The sequence below is a fragment of the Oncorhynchus kisutch genome, linkage group LG3, assembly GCF_002021735.2.
Source record: "Oncorhynchus kisutch isolate 150728-3 linkage group LG3, Okis_V2, whole genome shotgun sequence".
Classification (NCBI taxonomy): domain Eukaryota; kingdom Metazoa; phylum Chordata; class Actinopteri; order Salmoniformes; family Salmonidae; genus Oncorhynchus; species Oncorhynchus kisutch.
In genome coordinates, this window is record NC_034176.2 from 30,830,957 (window position 1) to 30,849,878 (window position 18,922).

General features: G+C 45.2%; 1 protein-coding gene across 2 annotated transcripts; it reads right to left on the reverse strand.

The window, feature by feature from the left end:
* Positions 1 to 379: 379 nt before the first annotated feature.
* On the reverse strand, positions 380 to 18,571 carry si:ch211-102c2.8 (trichohyalin). Of its 2 annotated transcripts, none has more exons than XM_031804053.1 (29): positions 18,041 to 18,571; positions 17,812 to 17,900; positions 17,245 to 17,305; positions 17,004 to 17,126; positions 16,320 to 16,670; positions 15,714 to 15,842; positions 15,475 to 15,570; positions 15,278 to 15,385; positions 15,086 to 15,167; positions 14,830 to 14,983; positions 14,552 to 14,626; positions 14,338 to 14,430; positions 14,133 to 14,245; positions 13,830 to 13,956; positions 13,590 to 13,715; positions 13,387 to 13,500; positions 13,050 to 13,271; positions 12,781 to 12,843; positions 12,573 to 12,668; positions 12,391 to 12,492; positions 12,123 to 12,305; positions 11,716 to 11,847; positions 11,118 to 11,350; positions 10,840 to 10,966; positions 7,512 to 7,595; positions 7,195 to 7,406; positions 6,505 to 6,580; positions 4,880 to 5,116; positions 380 to 1,716 (listed from the first exon to the last, which is right to left on the reverse strand). In XM_031804053.1, the coding sequence occupies exons 1-29, from the start codon at positions 18,276 to 18,278 to the stop codon at positions 1,642 to 1,644; spliced, it is 3,921 nt and encodes a 1,306-aa protein (XP_031659913.1). In that variant the 5' UTR covers positions 18,279 to 18,571; the 3' UTR covers positions 380 to 1,641. The 2 variants fall into 2 exon arrangements, with proteins under 2 accessions (XP_031659913.1, XP_020321023.2); XM_020465434.2 differs by having other exon boundaries at positions 14,552 to 14,629.
* Between the last annotated feature and the right edge of the window lie 351 nt (positions 18,572 to 18,922).

Sequence of the window (18,922 nt, forward strand, 5' to 3'; positions counted from 1 at the left end):
AAGGATGTAATTAATTCGACTTTATTCAAAGGGAAGAAGGGGCATTGAGCTCCGATAATGTCAGTATGAAAGTTTTATACTCATCTTTTAGCCCCAGTTGGGTTATGTTTTTAAGAACGGTTACTGTTTAAAGGTGGTTTGGTCCTTGTTTCCGCATTCAAGAATAAAGTTGGTCTTCCTACAATAATGTGAAAAATAATGAATGTACTAAAATTCACCATCATTGTACACTTTGATTGTATCCTCTCATATGCACCTTAACAGAAACATTGGCTAGTTGAACTTTATCTGTTTCTAAATAAATTATTTATTGCTTATGGTGTTCATGTACAATGTTTTAATGCCAAAGGGACAGTACATACAGTATGAAAACATCACAGATGTTAAATAGTTAAAGTTTATTCCAGGTCCTAACAAAATAGTGTACACTCACGAGCCAGTTTATTAGGTATACCACCCCGTTCACAAAAATGGATCACGTGGCTGTGGATTGGTATATAAAGCAGGTAGACATGCATCAAGGCATTCAGTTACTGTTCATTTGAATGGTAGAATGGGGAAAAACCAGTGACATAAGTGACTTGGAGCGTGGTATGATTGTCCGTGCCAGGACGATCCAGTATCTCAGAAACGGCCACCCTCCTGGGCTATTCAGGCACGACAGTGTCTAGGATTTACCAAGAATGGTGCGACAAACAATAAACATCCAGTCAGTGGCAGCCCTGTGGGCGAAAACAGCTCGTTGATGAGAGGTCGAAGGAGAATGGCAAGGATTGTGCAAGCTAACAGGCGGGCCACAAACAGACAAATAATGGCGCAGTACAACAGTGGTGTGCAGAACGGCATCTCGGAACTCAGAACTTGTCGATCATTTTCACAGGTGGGCTTTTGCAGCAGACGTTCACACCAGGTTCCACTCCTAACAGCTAAAAACAAGAAGAAACCGCTCCAGTGGACACACGATCACCAACACTGGACAACTGAGGAGTGGAAAGCATCACCTAGTCCAACAAATCCTGGTTCCTGTTGCGTCATGCTGATGGCAGAGTCAGGATTTGGCATAAGTAGCATGAGTCCATGGACCCATCCTGCCTGTTGTCAATGGTACAGCCGTTCAATCTACAGCAACTGCATGACACCATTGCTTCAGCATGGACCAACATACCTGTGGAACGTTTCCAACTTGCCCCAAAGAATCCAGGCTGTTCTGGAGGCAAAGGGGGGTCCGACCCTGTACTAAATAGGTGCACCCAATAAACTGTCCTGTGAGTGTACATTGAGCATTATAATTACAATAGCTCTGTTGCAACATAGAAAGAAACTGACACAAGATTACTTTCTTCTTCAAATGGTCCTAATTTCAGCTTGATCCCACTGCCTAAAGAGTCACAGCTCCGGAATAGGCACTATGCAGACATGTCAGTTGGTTCATCAAACATTCACTCAGTCCCCAACCTTTAGCCTAGCAGTAAGACTTAATTCCTCCAAAGGCAGAAGAATGCCAACTTAACCCATTTTGACCTTGAGGCCATTTACCCTGATCATGTAGTGTCATCCTTTTCAGGAGTACCTTGAAATGATTTGAGATTGCTGTCCTCCAGTAATTCATTTTACAAACACACACACGTCATCTGGCAAAGCTCACAATCCTTCACCCTGTACTGTCCTGGAACGGGAACGACTCCAGAACTGTGTGCATTCCTGGGATGGTGTGATCTGATTGCATAAGAATTACAGATAGAATATACCTATTACTCCGGAGAATACGTTCAACTTTTCAAAAATGTCACCCACCACACACATTGTTTCTCCTTAGTGACACATCATAAACCATGCCAACACAACGATACACTGAAGCATGTTTTACACAGTGATGGAAAAAGTACACAGTTATCATACTTGAGTAAAAGTAAACATATACTACTGTTCAAAAGTTTGGGGTCACTTTTTTAAAGAAAAAAATACCGTATGTCATGCTTTATAAAGGATTCATAAATGTGGCATAACTGTGGCATAACAACCCATGGCAAATGTGACATAACCCACTTTGTCAAATGTGACATAAACCAGTGCTTTTTAAAGAGTGACACAAGCACTGCTTAATAAAGGCTTCACAAAGCTAGATGTGTCACGCCCTGGTCTAAGTATTTTGTGTTTTTCTTCATGTATTGGGTCAGGCCAGGGTGTGGCATGGAGTTTTTGTATTGTGGTGTGTTTTGTCTTGGGGTTTTGATGTGTATGTATTTGGGATTGTAGCTAGTGGGGTTATCTAGCAAAGTCTATGGCTGTCTGGAGTGGTTCTCAATCAGAGGCAGGTGCTTATCGTTGTCTCTGATTGGGAACCATATTTAGGCAGCCATATTCTTTGAGTTTGTCGTGGGTGATTGTCCTTAGTGTCTTTGTTCCTGTCGCTGTGTTAGTTGACAAGTATAGGCTGTTTCGGTTTTCACATTACGTTTATTATTTTGTAGTGTTTGTGTTATTTCGTGTTTACTTTTGTTTGATTAAAAATGGATCGCAATCTACACACTGCGTTTTGGTCCGACTCTCCTTCACCACACCTAGAAAACCGTTACAAGATGAGACGATCTATAGATTATAGACCTATAGCCTTGTCATGTCATACTCGTAAAATGTTTCTATGATGGGCGGCCTAACAATGTTTACGACATTAAGCCTTATATAGGTGTTATGAATAACAGAAGATGTCTGACTTCAAAGTAAGTACAGCCTCTTATGATATAAAGCATTTATGTACAGACATAATGCGATACATCTCATCTAAAATGTGGTATCATGTTTGCCAAAAAGCACCTGGAAGAAAGATGATCATCAAGACTTCTGAAAAAATGTTCTTTGGACAGATGAGACAAAATTATAACTTTTTGGATGAGATGGGTCCCATTTATATCTGGCGAAAACCAAACACTGCATTCCACAGTAAGAACCTCATACCAACTGTCAAGCATGGTGGTGGTAGTATGATAGTTTGGGAACCTTTTCTGACTCAGGACCTGGACAACTTGCCTTTTCATAGAATGAACCAAGAATTCTGCTCTATCAGAAAATTATACAGGAGAATGTCAGGCCATCCGTCTGTGAGCTGAAACATTGCTGTGTCGTGCAGTAAGACAATGATCCACAATCAAGTCTACATGAAAATGGCTAAAAAGCAACAAATGTGATGTTTTGGAAGTCTAGACCTAATTCCAATTGAGATGTTTTGGCATGACTTGAAACGAGCAGTTCATGCTTGAAAAGCCATAAATGTTGCTGAGTTATACTTTTTTCACAGCACTGTATGTGTTCTGAGTAACAGAATTAAAATCGTCCATAGGCTGAATTTAGCCTGCGGGCTGCCAGTTGACGAGTGTCAATAAATATGTTACAAACATTCTGCCCTTTTACGAAGGTTCTCTCATGATCCACAGGCCACAGGGAGTGAGGGGTATTTGGATGGGTCGATGGACCAGCAAAGTGTGTGTGTGTCAGAGCCAAGTTTGGGAAAACAACCAGGTGTTCCTTTTCTGTTCCCATGAGACCAGGGCTCAGGCCTAATTTCAAATCAGATGAAGCACTAACCCGCGATAGCAGACAGTGTTTTGGCTGTGTCGGAAGTGTAACTGTGTTAGAGCTGTCAAATTGGTGAGTGACTGCTCGTCAAAGCCACACCCGTCCCACTCGCGTTAAGTTCAGAACGGGAAAGTATAGACTATATAAAACTAATAATAATCAAATTGAAAATCATTAAACAAAATAACGAGGAAATAAAAAAACGAATTGTCACACTCCAGATAGATGCATTGAAAGGTGTTGTTTTACAGGGTTAGCCATAGTAGTACAGAGCTCCTGGAGCAAATCAGGGTTAAGTGCCTTGCCAAGGGCACATCGAAAGACTTTTGACAGATTTCTCACTTACTGGCCCAATACTCTAACCGCTAGGCTACCTGTCGCCCTAAATAATGAGTCTAATCGAGGTGTAGATCTCACATTCCAGTTTTCAAACTTGTAAACAAGACTGCAGGGGATTTATCTTAATTCGACTGTGCAGCCAATGGCAAGGTCCGCTTTAGGTATAATACAGGGAGCAGCTTGTGGATTTGACAGCTCTAATGCAGTTCCACCTCCGACACCGCCAAAACAACCAGGTGTCGGCTAGCGCGGATCTGATAGAATCTAGCCCTTGAATACAACCTGGACTCTCTGTGGTTGATCTTTCAGCGGGAGAGGGTGAATGTGACAAAGACCTGACTGAGTCCAGCAGCGCACAGTATGGCTCAAGTTATATTGTTGTGTGTGCATGTTCGTGTACTGAGGAAGATGTAACTTGGTTCCAGGAGAAAGCCACTTTCCATTCCTTATGTTGGGGGATTTCATCAAAGTAAGTTGTGCCTGGTATAATGGGGCTACCATGACTGCACTTTATGGCGCATGTGTCATCCTGCAGCATAGCATTTTGAGGAAGGTTGGGGTAAGGTCCAATATTGGCTACACACCCAAGAGGGAAAGAGGTTGGGCCCTCCTAGAAATGTTTTAGAGTATGACATGACAAGGTTGGAGATGCTTTGTGAAGCCTCAATTGAATATTATTTATAAAGCTTTTAATAAGCACTGGTTTATGTCACATTTGCCATTGGTGGTTATGCCAGAGTTATGCCACATTTATGAATCCTTTACAGAGCACGACATACGGTTATAGATAATCCGTGACCCATTTATGTAGTGTTTATGAAGTCTTTATGAATGCTTTATGTATGCCTTTGTAAGTAGCACTTCATTTAAATCAGGACCTCAAATACTATTATTATTACTAAGTTATTACTATTAGTAGGACAGAGGATGTCATTGCCTGCCCACTCAATTGGCAGATGGAACTCACCGTCTCCAGGTAGGACCCAGCCAGCTCCATTGGGGCCCTGCCTAGAGGGGTCCTGCCCAATTGAGAGGGGCTGCAGGCATGGGCCTGGTTCTCAGCACGGAGCTGTTTGACCCGGCTCTGAAGGTGACGCAGTAGCTTGAAGGAGGCCAGGTCTGAGGACCCGGGGGAGGTAGGGGCTTCCCCAATGTGGAGTGAGGGAGAGGAGGCTGATTGCTGAGCTCCAGAGTCAGTGCATTCCTAACAGGAGACAGGGAGATGGGAGAGGAGAGCAAATGGTTGGGGATTAGAGACAGACAAAGGAGAAGATAAGGAGAAATTCAATCTAGGCCCTAAAGTAGTCTCTATGGTTACCAGATGTCAAATTCTTCTCAGGGCAGAACTGTATTTCAGCCCCTTTCTGATGTCCTGACTTATTTACATTTGTCCCGTATTTCAGACTTCCCATTAATTTGATGAGAATTGCATTACAAGTTGGAGGGGTGTGGACATGAAGGTAAGGTTAAGTTTATGGTTAGGGTTATTTCTAGGGTTAGGGCTATTTCTAGGGTTAGGGTTATTTCTAGGGTTAGGGTTATTTCTAGGGTTAGGGTTATTTCTAGGGTTAGGGCTATTTCTAGGGTTAGGGTTATTTCTAGGGTTAGGGCTATTTCTAGGGTTAGGGCTATTTCTAGGGTTAGGGCTATTTCTAGGGTTAGGGCTATTTCTAGGGTTAGGGTTATTTCCAGGGTTAGGGTTATTTCTAGGGTTAGGGTTATTTCTAGGGTTAGGGCTATTTCTAGGGTTAGGGTTATTTCTAGAGTTAGGGTTATTTCTAGGGTTAGGGTTATTTCTAGGGTTAGGGTTATTTCTAGAGTTAGGGTTATTTCTAGGGTTAGGGTTATTGATTAATTTGAGTTTGGTCATTTGAATTGGATGAAATTATTTTGATTTGTGTAGGTATTATTTTGGAATAAACTGATTGATTAATTTAATAATAATTTAATCTAACTCACAATAATACATTTACCCAAATCAAAAATAATAATTCCATCAACTCAAAATAATTTATTCCAACTCAAGATAATGTTCATCTAATTTAGGGCTAGATTCAATCAGATTTGCGTTAGCCAACACCCACATAGCTGGCGTTTTGACCGTGTCTGAGGTTGACCTGTGAAATCCACAAGCGGCTCCCGGCGTTATACCTATGGAGGACATTGCCACTGATTCACATTAGTAGGAATCCCATGCAGCCGTGTTTACAAGTTCGAACACTGGAATGTGTGACCTACACCTTGATTAGGCCGATAGAAATCCTCATTATTTCGTTTAATGATTCTCAATTTGAGCGTCATTATTTCTATATAGCCCACACGCTCGTTCTGAACTTCTAACGCGAGTGGGACGGGTGTGGCTTCGTGACAATGACCATGAGCAGCCGATTGAATTTAGGCCTTAAATGAATCAATCAGTATAATAAAAATGTCACGCTTTTTGCCCTACCGTGCTAACCCTAACCCTTACTTTAATTGCACATTCTGTTAACCCCAGCCTTGACCAGCAACCAGTAAACTAAAGCACACAAAAAAACTTGTTGGAGTAGCTTCATGCTCAGGCTCCCGCAGGTTTTATATGGTGATGGTTACCCCAGTAATGCGTCTCATCTCCCCTTCCAGTTTCTCCAGCTTCCTCTGCTTCTCCTCTTGTGCCTTAGGTGCCTTTCTGCAACACAAACATACCCAGATATTATATAGTCTGTAGGAAATACCTTCTCCTGACAGAGCATAACTAATGTGCAACTTTGATGGTTAATGACACTGTATAAACATATTAGTGCTAACAGTGTAAAAACTACTGAACAGAACTGCTCTACAGTGTACAAACTACTGAACAGAACTGCTCTACAGTGTACAAACTACTGAACAGAACTGCTCTACAGTGTACAAACTACTGAACAGAACTGCTCTACAGTGTACAAACTACTGAACAGAACTGCTCTACATATCTCAACCCCCCCTGAGATGATGATGATTATGATGATTTGTAAGAAGAATGGGACTACTAGTTAGTGAGTTAGACTCTAGGCTTAGTCTCTAGACATGCTGTCTCAAAATGGTAAAGTCAGTTACCTCCCCTTTAACAACTTTGCCTTGCACCTGTTGGTTGGCAAAAGTGAAAACACTGAACACAACAGAACACTTCCCAAAGTCAGTTAATGATACAACCTTTTCAAAGCCTGCACATCTTCATCAGAAGAAAATAATGATGAATGAAGGCCAAAAGTGAGTTTTAAAAGTCTACTCTGTGTAAATAGTGTGGGACTGTACGCTACACACCTCTCCAGTTCGGCTGTCAACTCCTCCTCAAACTTGCGTGCCAGGCGCGCAGTGGTCTGCTCTTTCCACTGTCCCATGCTCCTCTGCACCCGGCGCAGTTCCTGGTCTTTGGCCTGCAGCTGCCTGCGCAGGGACGCAGCCAAACCTCCTGTCTCGTCTCCTTCCTCCCGCACCTGGGCCTGCTGCAGATCGCTCAGCTCCTCAATGTGCTCCTGCAGCGTTAATATATGACTGTACACTCTGTCTGTCTGTGTGTGTGTGTGTGTGTGTGTGTGTGTGTGTGTGTGTGTGTCACACAAAGACAGTGAGATCCATACCTGAATGAGTGTCTCCTTCAGTGAGTCCAGAGCCTGCTGTCTCTCCGTCTCCATCTGTTCCCTCTGAATATGGAACTCCCGCTCCTAAAGCACACAAATGGGATTCTTAACAGCATGTGTAACGCAACAGAAGTGTAAGCATGTTTGTATGTGCTGTATCTGTGGAAGACCACCAAAAATTCTGAAGTTTTAATTCCAAACTACAACATTTTCAGACAAGATAGAACTGCCAAAGGGGGCGGTGTTGCAATCTACTGCAAAGATAGCCTGCAGAGTTCTGTCCTACTATCCAGGTCTGTACCCAAACAATTTGAACTTCTACTTTTAAAAATCCACCTCTCTAAAAACAAGTCTCTCACCGTTGCCGCCTGCTATAGACCACCATCTGCCCCCAGCTGTGCTCTGGACACCATATGTGAACTGATTGCCCCCCATCTATCTTCAGAGTTCGTGCTGCTAGGTGACCTAAACTGGAACATGCTTAACACCCCAGCCATCCTACAATCTAAACTTGATGCCCTCAATCTCACACAAATAATCAATGAACCTACCAGGTACCTCCCCAAAACCTTAAACACGGGCACCCTCATAGATATCATCCTAACCAACTTCCCCTCTAAATACACCTCTGCTGTCTTCAACCAAGATCTCAGCGATCACTGCCTCATTGCCTGCATCCGTAATGGGTCAGCGGTCAAACGACCTCCACTCATCACTGTAAAACGCTCCCTGAAACACTTCTGCGAGCAGGCCTTTCTAATCGACCTGGCCGGGGTATCCTGGAAGGATATTGATCTCATCCCGTCAGTAGAGGATGCCTGGATATTTTTTAAAAATGCCTTCCTAACCATCTTAAATAAACATGCCCCATTCAAGAAATTTAGAACCAGGAACAGATATAGCCCTTGGTTCTCCCCAGACCTGACTGCCCTTAACCAACACAAAAACATCCTATGGCGTTCTGCATTAGCATCGAACAGCCCCCGTGATATGCAGCTGTTCAGGGAAGCTAGAAATCATTATACACAGGCAGTTAGAAAAGCCAAGGCTAGCTTTTTCAAGCAGAAATTTGCTTCCTGCAACACTAACTCAAAAAAGTTCTGGGACACTGTAAAGTCCATGGAGAATAAGAACACCTCCTCCCAGCTGCCCACTGCACTGAAGATAGGAAACACTGTCACCACTGATAAATCCACCATAATTGAGAATTTCAATAAGCATTTTTCTACGGCTGGCCATGCTTTCCACCTGGCTACTCCTACCCCGGACAACAGCACTGCACCCCCAACAGCAACTCGCCCAAGCCTTCCCCATTTCTCCTTCTCCCAAATCCATTCAGCTGATGTTCTGAAAGAGCTGCAAAATCTGGACCCCTACAAATCAGCCGGGCTAGACAATCTGGACCCTTTCTTTCTAAAATTATCTGCCGAAATTGTTGCCACCCCTATTACTAGCCTGTTCAACCTCTCTTTCGTGTCGTCTGAGATTCCCAAAGATTGGAAAGCAGCTGCGGTCATCCCCCTCTTCAAAGGGGGGGACACTCTTGACCCAAACTGCTACAGACCTATATCTATCCTACCGTGCCTTTCTAAGGTCTTCGAAAGCCAAGTCAACAAACAGATTACCGACCATTTCGAATCTCACCATACCTTCTCTGCTATGCAATCTGGTTTCAGAGCTGGTCATGGGTGCACCTCAGCCACGCTCAAGGTCCTAAACGATATCTTAACCGCCATCGATAAGAAACATTACTGTGCAGCCGTATTCATTGATCTGGCCAAGGCTTTCGACTCTGTCAATCACCATATCCTCATCGGCAGACTCGACAGCCTTGGTTTCTCAAATGATTGCCTCGCCTGGTTCACCAACTACTTCTCTGATAGAGTTCAGTGTGTCAAGTCGGAGGGTCTGCTGTCCGGACCTCTGGCAGTCTCTATGGGGGTGCCACAGGGTTCAATTCTTGGACCGACTCTCTTCTCTGTATACATCAATGAGGTCGCTCTTGCTGCTGGTGAGTCCCTGATCCACCTCTACGCAGACGACACCATTCTGTATACTTCCGGCCCTTCTTTGGACACTGTGTTAACAACCCTCCAGGCAAGCTTCAATGCCATACAACTCTCCTTCCGTGGCCTCCAATTGCTCTTAAATACAAGTAAAACTAAATGCATGCTCTTCAACCGATCGCTACCTGCACCTACCCGCCTGTCCAACATCACTACTCTGGACGGCTCTGACTTAGAATACGTGGACAACTACAAATACTTAGGTGTCTGGTTAGACTGTAAACTCTCCTTCCAGACCCATATCAAACATCTCCAATCCAAAGTTAAATCTAGAATTGGCTTCCTATTTCGCAACAAAGCATCCTTCACTCATGCTGCCAAACATACCCTTGTAAAACTGACCATCCTACCAATCCTCGACTTTGGCGATGTCATTTACAAAATAGCCTCCAATACCCTACTCAACAAATTGGATGCAGTCTATCACAGTGCAATCCGTTTTATCACCAAAGCCCCATATACTACCCACCATTGCGACCTGTACGCTCTCGTTGGCTGGCCCTCGCTTCATACTCGTCGCCAAACCCACTGGCTCCATGTCATCTACAAGACCCTGCTAGGTAAAGTCCCCCCTTATCTCAGCTCGCTGGTCACCATAGCATCTCCCACCTGTAGCACACGCTCCAGCAGGTATATCTCTCTAGTCACCCCCAAGACCAATTCTTTCTTTGGCCGCCTCTCCTTCCAGTTCTCTGCTGCCAATGACTGGAACGAACTACAAAAATCTCTGAAACTGGAAACACTTATCTCCCTCACTAGCTTTAAGCACCAACTGTCAGAGCAGCTCACAGATTACTGCACCTGTACATAGCCCACCTAAAATTTAGCCCAAACAACTACCTCTTTCCCAACTGTATTTAATTTTTATTTATTTATTTATTTTGCTCCTTTGCACCCCATTATTTTTTTATTTCTACTTTGCACATTCTTCCATTGCAAAACTACCATTCCAGTATTTTACTTGCTATATTGTATTTACTTTGCCATCATGGCCTTTTTTTGCCTTTACCTCCCTTCTCACCTCATTTGCTCACATTGTATATAGACTTGTTTATACTGCATTATTGACTGTATGTTTGTTTTTACTCCATGTGTAACTCTGTGTCGTTTTATCTGTCGAACTGCTTTGCTTTATCTTGGCCAGGTCGCAATTGTAAATGAGAACTTGTTCTCAACTTGCCTACCTGGTTAAATAAAGGTAAAATAAAAAATAAAAAATAAATAAATTTGTGTGTATTTTAGTGAGTGTGTCCTGAACACACTTTGTCCCGGCTCAGCTGCTGAGTGCTGCGTCTCTGTAAGTCAAGCTCCTGCTGTAGTTGGCTGATTGACTGCTGCAACTGCTCTCTGAGGGCCTGCAGGGTTTGGACTGCCTGGGCCACCGTAGGACTGCAGCACAGCACCAATATAGAGCACCAACACCAAAATATTAGAATACACAGTATTATATCCAAATGCACATGCTGATAATGAAATGTGTGCTTCTGTATGTGTATGAGAGAGAATATGAGTGTGTGTGTTTGTGTCTGTGTGAGATTACCTGTGTGGTAGCTGAAGGGAGCTCCCTACGGCCCCACTGTGTTCCAGCAGGTGCTGAAGATGCTGACACTCTGCCCCCATCTCCTGGGCCCAGTGTCTGTGCTGCTGCTCCAGCCTGGCTGTGGCCTGCTTGTAGATGTGCTCCCTCTCCCCCAGCAGCACCTGCAGTCTACCACCCTCGTCCTCTGCTTGTTGGACGACCTTCTCCAGCCTCAACGATTCCCTCTCTCCCTCCTACGACCACAGCCCAGTCAGTTCACCATGTCAACCATACACTGGAAACCAGGGGTGAAACTTTCACTGGGGATGGGGGGGACATGCCCCCCACATTCTGATATTGCATTTTTGTCTCCCCCAGTTTTATCATTGGAATGTAATAAACAACAAGGCAACGGTGTGCTTTAGGACCATGCAAACGCCTCCGAGCGGTCTGGTAGGCTTATCTGTGTTTATCTGACCGGATAAAACAAATACAAATAATACGAAGAAGAATTATGTTCCCCCCACTTCTAAAACCAAAGTTGCGCCACTGCTGGAAACTATACACTGTATATAGTCGTCTTCAGATGCTAGTTTATAAGGTGGTCGCCTGTCATCACCTGTTCCATGTGCCTGCGCAGTCTCTGTAGCTCAACCTGGTGCTTCTCTCTCAGGGACCTACGCATTGCAGCGAGAGCAGACGCCTGCTCACTCTGCTGCACAAGGCCCTCACTTTCCAGCTCCTGCACTTTCTGAGAGGGGAGGGAGAGAGGAATGACATCTCTATTTCACACATGTTCAAGTATGAATTGGAAATGTGTAGTTTTGCATATCTCAACTCCCCCTGAGACACCATCGGAGAGGGGTCATGGCCAGGGTCTGCCACTATCAACAGTGATCCTGGAGCAATTAGGGTTAAGTGCCTTTTTCACCTTGTTGGCTCGGGTATTCGAACTACAACCTGTCTGTTACTGGCCCATCACTCTAACTGCTAGGCTACCTCCCGCCCTATCTTGGTTGTGCTTACTGTCCTCAGTTCTACCACTTTGCTTTGAAGAGCCAAGGCATTCCTCTTCTCTCTCTCAGTCTCTCCCCTCATTCTCTCCAGAGCCTCCCGGCCTTGCTCCTCCAGTATCCCACACTGCAACTGCAGAGCCGCTTCTTTCTCTGCCGCCCATTTCTTCCTCTCACGTTCTATGGTGCCGTGCATCTAAGGTAGAGAACAGGTACTGTTATCACATTTGTTTTACATTACATCTGACAGAAAAGGAGACAGAGGAAGCAGGAGTATATACCATCTCCTGAGCTTCCGCACACAGCTCCTCCTCTCGCCTCCTCATCACCTCTTTCTGCTCCTTAAGAGCTTCCCTCAGCTTCCACCACTCCTTCTCCTTCATCTGCAAAGGAAACTGTGAAACTGACCCAGGAACAGTATGGTGTGATTCTTTCAGAGGACAGGGCAGCCTGAGATACAGACCTGGATACAGCTCTGTATGGACTCAATGTGCTGTGTGTGAGACAGGGCCTGTTCTCTGAGAGAAACTGTTTTCTCTTCTTCAGCTTGAATATGAGCCTGGACACACAGCAGCAAGAACAACATAAATGTTTGACTCTGATAGAACACATAAAGGAATTATGGGGATCTTTGCTCATGTTAAATAAACCCAGTTGACGGAGCCTCTCACCTGCTGGATGTGTTTCTCGTGAGACAAAGCCAACTCTTTCTTCAGCTGCTCCAGCTCCCGCTGCTAAAGGAGACAAACAAAACCACCCCTTACATACTGCACACATACACATTTAACTACATATGCTTTCACGCTATCATGCACACTGTGAGTTACCCACATTTATAATGGGTGAGAGCTGTTATAAGATGGAATTCGGACATTCACACGCACAGTCAAGCTGACTCATCCATCGACACTGTGTACTAAGGACTACCCAGCCCACACACCGTCTGCGTGAGTGCCTGCTCCTGGGTCTCTCTCAGGGAGATGCTGTGCAGCTTCCTCAGGCTGCGGAGCTCCCCCTGGAGCCCATCTCTCTCTGCCTGCAAGGCACTCCTCTCCTCCTGGAACCCCAGCAGCTGCAGCTCCTTCTGGGCTACTATCCTCTCCACCCGGCTCTCACTCTCCCCCAGCTCTTTCTGTAGCTCACACACCTGCACCTCCACTGCCTGCGAGACAGAGGATGGGAGAGAGCGGAGGACTGTGAGATCTTGATACAGATAGAGGGTCAGAGGTGTGGTTATGATAAAGGGTAACAATAAGGTAGACAGGTGTAGATGGTACCTCCTCCTCCTCCTGTTTCAGTCTGTGTTTCTCCTCCAGACATGCACACCTATCCCTCAGTAACTTCTCCTCCTCTGTTACACGCTGAAGCTCCTCGTGAGCTTCGTCCAACTTCTGACACACATGCGGAGAGACTAATTGAAACTCATTCAAAGCAGTGACTATCCCTGTAATATGTTCTGAGCACCAGTCTAATGCTGTACCTCTTCCATAGAGTCCAGTTTGAGTCTAGAGCACCGCTGCTCGGAAAACAGCTCTGTCTTGGCACTGTTCAGCTGTCTGTCCAACTCCTCTCTCTCAAGGACAGACATACTGACACTGGTCACTCTCTGAGACAGTGGGGGAGGAGGTAGGGGGGAGAGGGCATGAAATGGTAAGAATTAAATCATTTGAATGTAATAGGGGGGGGGGGGGTCAAGAGGGCTAGAAAAAGCATGTGTTACCCTGTCCATGCAGGTCCCATCCATTAAGGCAGTTCTGTGTTTACATAGAGCAGCCAGCTCCTCCTTCAGATCCCTGACCTCCTGCAGACAGGAGTCCCTCTGCCTCTGCAGCCGGCGCAGCTGAGAACTACAATACACTCAATACATCACTGTGAGTACAGCCTAATCAGCAATGGACATTATAGAGGTGAGTATAGAATAGGAATTGTAGACAGTACAAGCTGTTCCTAATAGTATTGTTTTGGCAAACTGTATTCTGTTTAAAGAGATACAGTGCAGTAACAGGGTTGATTATGTGGATACCTGGTGCTGTCTGCTTCTGCCTTGCTGTCTCTCAGGCTGGCCTCCAGACTCCTCCCCTCCCTTTCCATCTGCTCTGCCCCCGCACGCAGCTGCTCCCACTCCCGCATGGCATGCTGGGACACATAACACAGCACATCTCAGTGTTAGCCGTTGTCATGGATTCACAGGACAAGGTAGTCACAATATGGAAGGTATTGTCTTGTACTTTTCTTTTCTGAAGAAGGTCAGTGAGGGACAGTTCAGTCTCACACAGCTGAGCCCTCTTCATCCTCAGCCTCTTCTCCTCCTTCTCACAGTCCTAAAACACAAACAAAGATAACTACACACAGACAACAAGACACAAACCTCACATATCCTTAGCATAATAGTTGAATGTCAGGAAATATCAGGAGAGGTGAGTAGAGTGAGTAGAATCTCACCTGTCTGAGGGTAGCCAGCTCCTCCTCCATCTGTAGACAATCTGACCTCACCTCCTCCAGACGACCCCCAGGCCTCTGCTGAGTGGAGTTTGAGAGACAAAGTATCAGGAGGCCTGTTTTTACACATCTCAGCTGGAGAATAACTGCTCACATGGAGCGAACAAGTGTTAACAAGCATATCAATCAACAGATGGCTTTCCCCATAACTAAGAGTCAATGGACATAAAGCCTCACTGTCTACCACAGGAGTAATCGTTGGTTATTGTGCCAGCTCTCACCGTACACACATGTCCCCCTGTGTCCTTGTCAGGCCTACGTCTCCTCCAGCGGACACAGCCCTCATCTGTGTCCTTGTCAGGCCTACGTCTCCTCCTCCAGCGGACACAGCCCTCATCTGTGTCCTCATCATCATTATCCACAGAGAGCCCACACCTGATGACAGATACAATAGTGAAGGATATGAAACAAAGAATGGCTAGTCAGATTGTATTGCAGACTGACGTCACATCATTTTGTTGATTCATTGAAGGCTACCTGTGAGTGTCTCTTCTGCTTTTGTGTGCTTTACGAAGAGGTAGACTGTCACTGGTCACATTTCCATTGCTAGCTATCAGTGCTTTACAAGCACAGGACAAACAAACAAAGAAATATACTTTCATGTTGGGTTATAGTGTAGTTAGTGGCATAATATCATTCAACAATCACGCCTAGTCCTGAACGTTTTACCTGGAGTAAACTTGAGATTCCTTGGCTCCAGAGTGGGTGTGTCATAGTCACTCTGGTCAGTGTCGAGACCATCCACGCGGCTGACAGACTGAATGGCTGACAGGTATCCTATGGTGACGTAAGACAGATCTTAATAATGTGAACTACTTCATTTTCCTTCTGAATGGTGGTCATAGCCCCTAGCTCCTGCCTTTCACCTGGCCTGCTGTGGACGTGTTGCCAGACCTTCTCTGTGCGTACTGAGTCCAGGTCACTGTCTATGGTCACTGTGTCAAAATTCCACACAGGCACTCCTGGGGGAGACACGAAGAGGCTGCAGTTACTGTTAGAGATAGCTGACTTTTTTTGCTTCAAATATCCGTAACATGAAAGCCATGTTAATTTATAGGGTAGAGTGTATGAGCTAAAAGGGTAGATGTTCTTTGTGGTAGAGTACCTGCCAGGTGTCTGGTGGTGGTTCTAGCAGCATGGTGCCTGTTCTCCTTGGTTCCCTCAGGCTCCAGACTGGAACAGGCCTCAATGAGAACCCCTGTACGAACACTGCTAGTGCTGGCAGGACCAGGCACTGACACAGGAACCAGTGGAAACAGACAGAAGCATCAGTATTATAATGCAGGAACATAATAAGTGAGAGGCCTTACAGTATAAGACTAACTTCTATGAGTACTGTCCCCTTTCCCCTCTGATGACTACTGCCAACTCTGACACTAGACCCACCGCAGGAGGATGTCAGCCCTCTCACCTGTGGCAGGCTGGGGTAACTCAAAGGACTGTGAACATGTCTCTACTGACAGCTGTCTATCACCCCCTGGTGGAGTCACTAGAGAGTGAAGACAGCATTCACTCCTGCTAAGACCACTAAGCCTCTGTGGTGCTCTTGTGTGGCTCTCACTGGCCCCTAGGTTTCCACTCCAGTTAGTTCTCCTCTCTCCATGCCTGTGATGAGTCTGGCTCTCCTTGCCTTGCTTGTCCATGTGATGGGGAAGCTCTGTATAACCCATGCCTCTATCCACAACCTCTCCCCCAGTAGTAGTGAGACCACCTGCTTGTTTTGATGCTGTCCTTTCAGCCTCTTCCTCTCCAAAGGACTGTCCCAGGTTGCTACTCCAGTCTCTGGCCAGTCTCTGTTTGGTCCTGTCTGGCAGCCTCACCACCATCTCCTCCCTGAAGCGCATGGCAAAGTCCTCTGTGCAGACACTTTCTGGAGGGGAGCACAGCTCTCCTGCTAACCCTCCTCCTCCACAGGCATAAGTCCCCAACAGCCTCTCCAGCCTCCAGTGACACTGCTCCTTCCGGGACTCTACACCCTCCTCTTCCTCTTTCATCACTTCAACTATCCTCTGCTCCTCTTCCTCCTGATCGGCAGGGTCCACCCGTTCTCCTGAGCTCTTCCCTGGGAGGAGAGCAGAGGGGAGAGGGGTGAGAAACATCCAGGCTAAACCAAGGTCCAGGTCAGTGAAGGGGAGAGAGGCTGGGTCATGTGATGTGGGTAGGGTGAGGGTCAGGGTAGAAGAGTCTCTGTAAAGGACAGTGAGTTCTAATATCCAGTAGTCCTTTTTCTGAGGGCTCCCTCCTTAATGGTAATGCTATGGTATTGGTTGCTCAGTTCTGGCAAATGATTCTTGATCATTCCAGAATCCTCACACTCTAAAATGGATCAAGTTACAACGGCTGTAAAGACTGGATTGGGACAAGTTGAAGAGGACACTGCATGTAACATTCTCACCTGAAGATAGGTCCCTGGTCTCAGAGCGTACCACGTCAAGACAAGAGATGGGGGTGTCGTTAGTGGGGATGGTACTTCCCAGTCCTGTATCCCTGCTCACAGACTGGCTACTGCTAAGATGAGCTATAATAAACAGAGCATGAGAGCAATAGAGATATTAAAATACTAAAGAGTTACTATTAGACAAAAAAGTATCACTCAAGATGTGATGTAGTAAATTAAACTACATACAACAACATACCTGTATTGAGGCAATCATGTTTTCTGGAGATACCTTCAATCCCATTGCTATGGCTCTGCACCTGTGAACATTTAGCTACTCATAATGGTACAACTTTTAATGGTCCAATGCGGATGTTTTTATCTCAATATCAAATCATTTATGGGTAACTATTCAGTACCCTACTGTGAGTGATTTCAATACAAATGGTAAAAAGTTAACAAAAATGTCTTCTTAGCAGAGCAATTTCTCAAGCAAGAATTTTGCTAAGACTGTCTAGGAGTGGTCTGAGTGGGGAGGGGGAAACTGAAAAGTAGCTGTTGGGCTGAGAGGTTTGGAGCTCTCTTTCTCTATTGTCATTTATCCAAAACTGGCTGAAATTTCAGGCAGTCTTTTCAAACAGCTGTTACACTAAAAAGGCATTGTCATAATTTTTCACAATTTCACAATATTATTCCAACCTCATAGTGTGGAAACACAGGAAAATCACATTTTTGACTGCACTCTGCCTTTAAGACAAACTAAACAAAAATACGATTACAAGTCTGGAACCCTGTGAAACTCTAAGGATGGCTGCAGCACACTGACCTGCAGGCGGCTCAGCTGGGCATCGATGGCATCTAGGAGGAGGTCACAGTGATCCTGTGGCAGAGGGGCATTGCTGTCTTCATCCAGGTCTGAGCAAGCAGAGGGTATATAGGGAATAGGAAATGGTTTAGTCCAGAGAGAAGAGAAGGAATGAGAATGAGTAGGAACAAAGACAGGTAGAGGGATTCAGTCTGAAGTCTCTATAGTCCCAGATAGGACATTATCTGACCAGTGTAAAGAAGCTCATCTGTGTCTTCTGCAGCATCTCTTTCTGCCCCTTCAGAACTGCCATCGGCCATTTTCTGTAAAAACACACTCAGACAACATTCTCGAATACCTAATAGCAAAGGGATGTCAGTGGTGGTGAGTGGGGGTTGTCGTTGGTCATGGGTTGCTCTGGAAACCCAGAGCCTTAGACTAGGGGCCTTAAGGCTGCTGAGCTTCCTTTTACAAAGAAGCCAATACATTCTGGTGGCACAACCTACACATTGTAGTTTACAGTGATTGTGGAATTCCTTCCACTGACCAAGTAGGAAAGCTGTCCTGTATGCTTACAATTTGGAAACAGCATTACGAATTCCAATGTTTCAAGAATGTTTAAAAAAACCCACATCTGATAAAGCATCCAGCTCTGAGTTGATTTGATGGTGGTTCCATTAGAATTCATGCACTCTAATGAAAAGTCCATGCATATGTGCATTTGGTTGAACAGTGTGCATAGTGCGCAAATAAGACTATAATGTGACATATACATTTCTCGATAGCTTTACATTCCACATTCACACTACACAGCCAGGTAGCCCATATTTTTAAAACATAAGCAGCATAAATTGTTCCTTCTCATGGTTTAAATTTAACCATAAATTCAACACTTACTTTCTGAATGGTATGAAACAAAGTTCGTAGACTCCTTTCCAGATTGACTTGATTGACAGGAGAATTGCTTGGGTTTCCAAGCAACCTTCAAACAGTGCACCCCCACCCGGGTCTAAGCCAAGCCGTTCAAACCGTATAACTGTTCAAACTGAGCAACCAGGCGAGCGCACATCACAGCAAGCTTCCCCCTCTGGTGAAAACAGCGGGAGTCAGAGCGCCACTGCTCTGCAAAGGC